Source organism: Antrostomus carolinensis, unplaced genomic scaffold (assembly GCF_000700745.2).
Source record: "Antrostomus carolinensis isolate BGI_N321 unplaced genomic scaffold, ASM70074v2 scaffold10943, whole genome shotgun sequence".
Taxonomy (NCBI): domain Eukaryota; kingdom Metazoa; phylum Chordata; class Aves; order Caprimulgiformes; family Caprimulgidae; genus Antrostomus; species Antrostomus carolinensis.
This window is the reverse complement of record NW_010305856.1, coordinates 1,227-10,983: the sequence shown is the minus strand read 5'-3', so window position 1 is coordinate 10,983 and position 9,757 is coordinate 1,227. Positions and strand designations below refer to the sequence as shown.

General features: G+C 38.9%; 1 protein-coding gene across 1 annotated transcript; it reads right to left on the bottom strand.

The window, feature by feature from the left end:
• Positions 1–3,830: 3,830 nt before the first annotated feature.
• Positions 3,831–7,945, bottom strand: LOC104522577 (death-inducer obliterator 1-like; the record flags this gene model as incomplete). Its single annotated transcript, XM_010164907.2, has 1 exon — positions 3,831–7,945. A coding segment is annotated over one exon (3,398 nt), but the record flags the coding sequence as incomplete, so codon positions are not given.
• Between the last annotated feature and the right edge of the window lie 1,812 nt (positions 7,946–9,757).

Below are 9,757 nucleotides of genomic sequence, written 5' to 3'. Positions count from 1 at the left end.
GGCCTCGGCATCCCGCGGGGAAGAGCCCGCTGCGGGGTGGTGCGTGGTACCAGGCCCTCCCTTCCCGGCCTGGCCTTGGGGGTTTTGTGTTTAGTCCGGTTTGGGTTGTGGGAAACCGGCGAGGCTGCGGGGGAAAGTGCGGTGCGTGAGGGAGGAAACACCCCGGGGAGAGGCTGAGAGGGGAGAGAGGGGGCTCCCTGGAACTCGCCGTCTCCCATCCTCAGGCCAAGCTGCCCTGCTTAAGCGCAAACACAGCGAGGCCTTTTTCACTCCAAGCCATGAATTAAGAACTTTGAATTCCATAAATTCAAGCCATGAAATAGGAACTTTGAATTCCATAAATTCAAGCCATGAAATAGGAACTTTGAATTCCATAAATTCAAGCCATGAAATAGGAACTTTGAATTCCATAAATTCAAGCCATGAAATAGGAACTTTGAATTCCATAATTAAAAGCCATGAAATAGGAACTTTGAATTCCATAAATTCAAGCCATGAATTAGGAACTTTGATTTCCATAAATTCAGGCCATGAAATAGGAACTTTGAATTCCATAAATTCAAGCCATGAAATAGGAACTTTGAATTCCATAAATTCAAGCCATGAAATAGGAACTTTGAATTCCATAAATTCAAGCCATGAAATAGGAACACAGCGCTGTTTTCCACATCAGGCTTCCTTGTTAAACCTGAACACAACGGGAATTTTCTTCACCAACACGAGGAATTCACAGCTCCCAGCCTGCAGGAGAAAGCTGTATTTACTGCGAGCGACGTTAAGAGCAGGGCAGCAGAGCTCGGGTGCTCAGGAGCACAAGGCCTCTGTGCTCTAAAAGTCACTCGCAGTATTTTAAAAATCTTCCCCAAAAGCAGTTTGGCCAGGGCTCGAGGTCCTGACAGCAGGTCACTGATCATACGTCATGTCCATCACCTTTTCCTGTGAATCAGGTACCATTGGGTACTCTCACCTACTAGCTGTTACCAGCCACAGGTAGTATGAAGGAAAATTTTAAGAGAAGAAAAAGCCACGACAGTTTGAATTTAACACCTGCTCCATTGTTGCAAGAGAAAGGCTTTTCCCTTTTGGCTTTTTTTTTCTGCCCACCAAGAATGGTGCTGTGAAGCACCAGAGGTAGGAGGCTCTTGCCTACACCCAATACACAGCTACAGTGGAGTCCATTTCCTATCCTAAGATTAAGTTATTAAATTATAAACACTTCAGTAGTTTGCCAGTATTTAAAAAATGGGTTTCAATAGAAATTAACCCAAAGTCTCATTAAAAAGTTCAATTTTTCTGGACTTGTAAAGTGGTAGTATCCTATAACTGGATGAAAATGAGCTCAGATGCTGGGTCTTCCACTCAGAGCCCGTGTGAATGCATCCACACAGAATCACTCCCTCCACGACAGGCAGCTCACAGTCATCAGCAGTTTCTTTCTACATTTGGTCTCTGTTATGTATCTGCTACTGGTTATGTATTTTAGTATTAAAAGCAGGTGCCTGTTACAGAAGATGCACTCTAGAAACAAACCAGAGCACAAAAGGCACAAAAATGCCGCTCTAGCTCATAAAGACTTATGAAATCTATATTCCCTTCAGGTTAAAAAAATAAAATCTATTATTTACTGTATTCTTAAATAACATCCTTATCAAGGTAGCACACAGAGACATTTTCCAAGTCAACCTGTAACCATATTTCATGAGGCCACAGTCTGAAAGTTACACTGGTGACTTTCCTCCAGCATCAAAAGCAGTTTGTGCACGTTGGGCTCAATGCCCTTTTCCTCCTCTAATCCTCTCCTTTAGAATGCATTAAGTTGGAATATTATGCTCTTTTATAGATGTAATAATCTTTCTGCTTATATTGTTCTATACCTTTCAGAAGCTTTTACATAAAAATTTAGGAAACACTCTTTGGAAAGTTAATTTAGCTTAGTACAAACATAAATAAAAGCTTAATATAGTAAGTGGCTTCATGTTAATCATAAGTTTGAAAAAAGGCAGAGAACTGTTTATTTTTCTCTTTCTTGCAATACATGATAATAAGTCAGTAGCATTTTTAGTCTCTAAATTGAGTTGAATTGTTATGTTCTTCTCGGCTTAGCTTTTACTGTCAGCTGCAGTGTACAACACAGGAACCTGGCTGCAAAATCCAAGTCCAAGTAATTATAAACGATATAAAGCTGTGGTTTAAAAAAAAGTAAGTCAGTCCTTAGTGTCTGTCTGTATGCTGTTGATTTTTTTGCCACTATATCTGCCAGAGGATGCATTTACTTTTCCTAAATTGTGAACAGACTCTGCACACTGATCTGTGATAAAGGAGTGTTTCCCAGAAGATGAAAACCACACATCTATTTCATAACAATGTAAAGTCAGGAATTCACAAATGGCGTGGATTGAGTTTATCTTAAGTTCAAAGCTGACCCGAATTAATTGTTTTTCCTTTTCTTTAGATTTTTTGGCGTTAAATCTACAAATTACAAACTTCCTAATAAAGAAAACCCCTTCAGAATAAATTAGGGGATGTTTTACAAGTGAAGAGAAAAATCGTAAGCAACAGATTTTTATATGCTTTTTAGAATGCCTACAATTAAACATCAATTGGTAGCGATGTCCTGCAAGACATCTCCTTTCGTTAAACAACGAGGAAATGAAACCTGTTTACCATCAGTCTCTTGTGGTTTCCTGAGAAGTAGCAATATTTAGAACATAATATACACGTACAGACTGAAGAAATGGACAACAGTTCTCTGTAGATGTTTATTCTACTTACAGTAACAAAAACCTGTGAAGTCCCATATTTTAATGTAGAGTGATATATTTTGCCATATAAAATACAATTTACAGAAATTTCTATCAAGTAAACCTAAACAAACACACTTACTTTTTGCATACTTTTATGTATGTCTTTAAATTAGAAACATCTCATTAAGAAAAAAAAAAAAATCTTACACCATAGTAGATGTTTTTTGCATTTAATACCATCTCTCTGCATTTTAACATTTTGTCTACAGATTTGGAATACTGCAAATCCTCGATGTATAAAGACTTCAAAGATGCACTGATATGAACTGTAAAATCTGTAGTGAGATACATGACATACATGCTACTTGTTAATGTAGTCTTCAAGATGCAAATGTGTATAGGAATTTAATTTTACATTTCCAAAACTATTTTATAAAAAATATCAAAATATTTACCCAACTGTTAATCTACACGGTCAAATAAATTAGTGGGGTTTTATTTTATACTTTAGAATTACTTACTTGAAGAATACCTGGAAAAGTAGCAATGTAATGTTATTTCCTAGTGAAAAACTTCCCTCTTGAATCACAAAATGAAGTACCACCACTCTTCTTTTCGAGCCTAATGCAGTTATACCTTCTTCTTTTTTTTGTGGAGTTTTTTATATATACTACCAGCCTAAGTAGGGTCTAACAAAAAAAAAAAAAAGATACTTTTTTTTTTTTTTCCAGAAGTAAAACACTTTTAGAATGAAAGTACACTAAAATGGGAACATTTCTAAAGTTTATGGCAAAATTCTGCAACAAAACAAAACAAAACCAAAACAAATCAATGCTTCGCTAAATCAGACCAACTGAAGTTACAGATCTAGTGGCCTATTTAACCAACTTCTTCTTCTTTCCTTTGGTGTCCCAATTCATTTGTAGTCTTGGCCTTTTCCAAATAAATGTCTAATGTTTTTATAAGTTTTGCTGGTTATAAGGGTGCTACTTTTATATGTTCCTTAATTACAGATTTGTAAAAATATGACATTTAAAACCCCTCAGCCTCATGAAAAAAAAAAAATGAAGTACGACTTGTTTCTTTGCTGTACATTTAACAGATGGATTCCAAAACACAAAATACCTGTATATAAAAAGGGAGATAGTGCACTTTAAGCTTATAGCATTCCATTTTCAAATCCTCCGTCATTCACAAGGAATTATTAACACTGTTCTTCTGCAGCCTTTTCCTAAATACACACGACCCTTCCGTTGCAAAATAAACAAGACAGCAACATTGGACTCCTTTTTTGAAAGTGTGTGCTGTAGAAACAACTTTGACACCAAAATATCACGTAAATGAGATGTAAAGGTATGGCTCCTAAAGTCTGGATTAAATTCTCTTATAAAATTACAATTCAAGTTACTGGAAAACATAACTTTATAATCTTAAAAAGCAATATGCTCTTCTTAGACATTTTCCATTTCTGTACTGTAAATGGAAATTTTAAGATAAAGATGCAAGTAGAAAAAAACCCAAAATTTCAGTACAGGTAATGCTGTGAATTTTTATAAGAAAAAACATTATGCACAAAATGCGGCAAGTGAAAGTTCTAGTCCGTTCTTGCCTTTTACCTATTTGAGGATTTTCATTCACAGTTGTTAAAAAATGGCTAATTTGTCAGTACATTTTGTAAGGCTAGTTTTACAACAGCATTTTTGCAAAGGTAAGAATATACAGTATATACAGAAGATGTTGACTCAGTCCTCTCTGAGTTGTAAAAGTCTGTTATTTATTGGAAATACGGGATCAGTCCCATTTCTATGACTGATTAGTGGAAGATGAAGCCTCTGTTTCTGTTGGTTTCTGAGTTTCCTTCGATGTTTCTGGCTTCATCTCCTTACCAGTCTCCCTGCTCTTACTCCGATCTTTGCGATCTTTTCCTCTTTCTCTATCACGATCTCGATCTCTCTCTCGATCTCTTTCTTTTTCCCTGCTTCGGTCCCGGTCCCTGTCTTTGTCTCTGTCACGATCTCTGTCTCTGCTTCTTGATCGCTCTCTATCACGTCTTCTGTAGGATTCTCTGTCTCTGTTTCTTGCTCTGTCTCTGTCTCTGCTTCTTTCCCATTCTTTACCCCTCTCTGAATCCTTCTCTCTGTCTTTGTTTTGGTTTCTGTCTCTATTTTTATCCCATTCCTTGTCTCTGTGTCTCTCCCAGTCCCTGTCTCTATTCCAGTTTCTGCCACGGTCTCTTTCCCAAGGTCTCCCATGTTCTCGATCCCTTCGTCTTTCCTCAAAGGGTCTACCTTGTCGATTATCTGCTTGCTGAGGCTCTGGCTGATCTAAAACCTTGTCTTTATTTCCTCCCTCATATCTCTGTCTCCCTTCAAATGTCTGGCCTCTAAATTCAGAATTTTTGCCTTCTCGGAATTCAGGTGCTGACCACTGTCCTTCTGACTCAGATCCTTGTCCAGAAATATTAGAAAGAGATGCAGATGGTCCAGCTTCCTCCCACATCTCTTTTCTGTGGGATGGCGGATGGCTTGGAAGGTCCAGGAGCGGTCTTGGGGTTGACTTCATACCTTGTGGTGACTGACCTTGAAAATGAAATCTAGAAGAGGGAGGTTCATTTTCTTCTGGAAACAGTGCAGGTGTGGCTCCTCTTGGTCCTCCAAATGGAATCGGTGCTGGACCTCTCTGGTTGGCAAATCTGGGTGGTGAACTCCCTCTCCGTTCTTCAAATGGCTGTGGCAAAAGTCCTCTTGGACCAGGTATATGGTTTGGAGCTGGACCTCTCTGCCCTTCAAATTGATTTGGGTGAGGCCCTCTTGGTCCCCCAAAATGACTCGGGGCTGGACCTCTTGGCCCTCCAAACTGAGGGCCTCCTCTTTGTCCTTTAAACTGAGCTGGTGGGGGTCGTCTTTGACCTCCAAAAGGAAAAGGCGAAGGTCCTCTGTTTCCCATGAACTGAGGTGCATCTGGTCCTTCAAACTGTCCTGGAGGCCTAATCATTTCATTATATTGGGAATCGGAGAATTCCCTTTGTTCCATGTGAGGTTCCCTGTGATCTTCAAACTGAGATGGCGACATTCCTCTTGGAACACCATGATAAGGAGCAGGGCCCCTGTTATCAACAAAAATAGACGGTGGCCCATGTGGAGAAAATAAGGAAGGAATGGGACCCTTTTGACCACCAAATCTTCCAGATGGAGGTCCTCTTTGCCCGTCATTATTTGGAGAATCATGCTCCTCAGAGAACTGTGGTGCTGGTCCTCTAAAATTAGGTCCATGAGGTCCTCCAGGTGCATTGAGCATCAGTGACTGTGGAGGCCCTGCTTTCTGCCCAGACAAAGAAAATGGAGGTCCAGCTCGGTTTTCTTCAAAGTGCTGTGGGGAAGGTCCACCCTCACTCTGAACTGATGGAGATTCAGTTTGTTCTACAAATTGATGAGACTGAGGATTTCTTTGTTCGTCGTATTGCACTGATGAAAGACCCCTCTCTGGTTCAAAGTGACCAGCTGGGTTTTCCTGAGAAGTAAACATAGTATTTGAAAAAGAATCTCTTCCCATTACTTCACTTGACTCACTTGACCATGGTACTTTATGCATATCTTGCAAAGTCTGACTGTCGTTTGATGTGGGGAAATTAGGCTGAAAAGATGTAGTTGGAGGTGTTGGAAGCAGGACTTTACGTAAAGGTTTGGATGTAGAAGGTTCTCCAGAAACTGTTTGACTCATGTTTTCCAAATTAACTTGAGTGGTGCTTTCAAACTGGCTATTAGATGCCTCCTTCTGGGACACGGTAGAAGCGTTTTCACTTGAAACCCAGTTTTCAGCAGTAAAACCAGGCTGAGCAGCAGAAATGAGAGTTTTATCTTCCTTACCAACTGAAGTCTGCAAAGCATTTGGAAAAGTTGCTGGAGTGATTTCTCTTGTGGATATCTCATTCTGGACCACCTGTGGCTTTATTCGAGTATCAACATTGTCATTAGTCTCTGTCACCATTCTTCTAGCTTGTCGAGGATCTCTATTCTGCCTCGGGTCACAGCCCGGGTTTAAAGCTTGTCCTTGCTGATTTAAAGATGAAGTTAAATCTACTTTTTGTGTAGCTTGCTGGTCCTGATGGAATAATTCAGTCTTCATTAGGGAAGATTTTGGTGGTGGTGACATTAAAGCATCAGACACTGAAAAATGAGCCATTGAAACACCAACAGCTGCTCTTTGTTGTCTGAGGGCTTCTTCTTGTTCCTCGAGTTGTCTTTTCTGTTCTTCTATTTGTTTGTTTAATTCTTCCAACATTTTTTGCTGTTCTACCAAGGATGAGGCTGCAGATAAATCAGGCACGTACGAAGCAGGTGTTTCTGAAGAGCTGCTTTTAGTGTCTGTATACATTTTGTTAGGTAAATCATCGACAGTAACTTTTGCTTCTTCCAAGATAGTTTCATCTTCTGGATCATAGGCCTCATCCTCTAGTTCTGCTGTATTAGATGGCTTTTCCACATTATATCGTTTTTCAGTATCACCAGTCTGCATTTCAAAAGCTTTCTCTGGACCATATTCTTCTTCAGGATCATATGGTCTGTCATCCTCCTCCTCTTCTATAGCTCTGTCTTTTGACATCTGTCCAAACTGTTGCACAATGGGATCCAACAAAGGAACAGCTGACACTCCTCCATCAGCAGCAGCTTGTCCTTCGTGATGTGAGGACTGGACAGGTTCAGAATCCTTAGCAAGAGGCTCAAAAGTTTTCTTTTTTCCAAAAAGTGTCTGCAGGATGTGCTCCAGAGGTGTGGCAGTTTTGGAGGATGAAGAAGGTGTAGCGGTTACACTTGCAGAAGCAGCAGTTGAAACTGGTGGTGTTACAGTAGTTGTAGTTCCACTTTTAATTGAGGACAGTATTTTTAAAACTGAAGGTGTAACCGCTGAGGTGTCTGGAATGGGAACTGGGGGTGGAGGTGGAGGTGGAGGAGGAGGAGGAGATCCTGGTGGAGTTGTACTCACAGCTGAATCTCCTGAATAAAATGTGTATTTTGGAGTTTTCTTCTCTTGCAAAGCAGCGAGTGGCCCTTTAGAGAACAGGGATGTTTCAGTTTCCTCATGCGCTTGAATTCTGCTTCGCTTTTCCTCTATCTTTTCTGTTTCAATGCCAGTGGCAGGACGTTTCCCTTTCTGACAGATGACCAAGCCAAGAATTAAATTTGGCCGAGATGACTCAAGTCCTGAAAGGGAACACAAAGAATGTATATGTAAAAAACTGATTTTTAATTATGCTTTCAGTAGAAAACTTATTATTTTATATAGTGGCAGCTACAAAAGCCATAAGGTTAGCACTTTTTCTAAATTCCATTAGAGTATCTATTGGCAATTTTCATTAGTCCATAAGTAGATGCATCTATATTTCTTTACTTTTTCTATATAATTCTATATAATAAATAAAGAAATGTTTTAACTCCTTCCTTGATGTTTTTAATAGAGTGCAGCAACAGGTATGATTATTAAAAAGTGTCTCTGCAAATGTTCAAAACCAAAGAAAGTTTCATTTTTTTTTACTGTTACATCATTTCTGTTGTTGTTCATCCACTTCTACCTCTCCCAAAAATCATCTATTTACTTTTAAATAGTTTGCAAATACGTTATATACACAGAGATATTGAAAAGTGAGAAAACCTGGGCTAAACTTCATAACTCTATTTCTGTTCTAATCTGTGCTAAAAGACTCATATCGACATTTACACCAGTCTCTAAATATTCTGTCTATCTCCAAGTTAAACAAATACCAGTAATTGCTAAAAAGATAACCTCAAACCAACTGTGGAAACAGTATTAGAGCTTGTAACCCACTCCCTCTTTGGTTTTTTCCAGCTAGACATTATTTTAAAACCTGATAGAAGTAGGGAAACTGGTAAAGAAGATTTAGGAAAATGGTAAAGAAGAGTTTAAGCAGACACAAATTTAGCATGTGGGAGAAAGGGACACTGGGTGTGTTTGCTTTCTCTGCAAGGAAATGGTTGGGTATGAACCTGGTGTGCAGAGGGGAAGGTGACTTTAAACCCTCTGCTGCAGGATTCAGTTTGATGCTTTATCTTTAAGTAAAAAAAAAAAAAAAACAACAAAAAACCATTGTGAACAGAACAACTCCTTTGTGAAAGCTTCAGACCCCTCTGCTGCAGGATTCAGTTTGATGCTTTAGGCTTTTCTTTAAGTAAAAAAAACCAAAACAACAAAAACCATTGTGAACAGAATAACTCCTTTGTGAAAGCTTCAGATTTGAACCCTTGGAGAAGCATATCTAAAAATGATGGGAAGGCTTCTGCTAAAGAGGAAAAATGCAAAGGTCTGTAGGTCTGTTTCATGTTACTGTATTTCTTCTTTTTCATGCACAGTTCCCACAGGCACTTGTGGAAGATAAACATGACCAGAATGAAGGGCAGGGAATAAATCCTTTAACATACATTTGGTGGCAAATGTAGAGAAACTGTGTAAAGAGAGGCTTTTAATTCCTGGATTTAAGGACTTTTAAAAGGTCCTAATTTGAAGATTGCTGTCTTTCTGCCATATGAGCCCTTAGTTATTATTTGCATCCAGCTAGGAAGCAGTAATATAGAAACACAAAACAAACTGTAAAGTATCAGATAATATTCACTGTGGTAAATGGTAAGGCAAGGGCTCCGACCTACATTGCTCCTTCTATTCATGACCCTCTAAGTAAGAGGTGTATATATATATTTTTTTTCCCTTGTTCTTATTAAACCAAGCCAACTGCTCATTAAGGACCAATTTTTAAATATCTAATTATTAGCACTGAAAACTTTCTAATACCAACAAACAACCCCAAACCCCACAGTTGCAGATCTATTCCATCAGCAAACCACATTCACAGATACATTACTTCGCTGAAACAACTGAATTTGAAGATTTAAGGGAACTAATGAGAAAATTACAGCAGCTGTTTTCCTAAATTTATGTTCATGTTTAATAAATTTCACCTTTTCTAAGTTTTTTGGTGGCTAACTTCACACTGAGAAATCAGT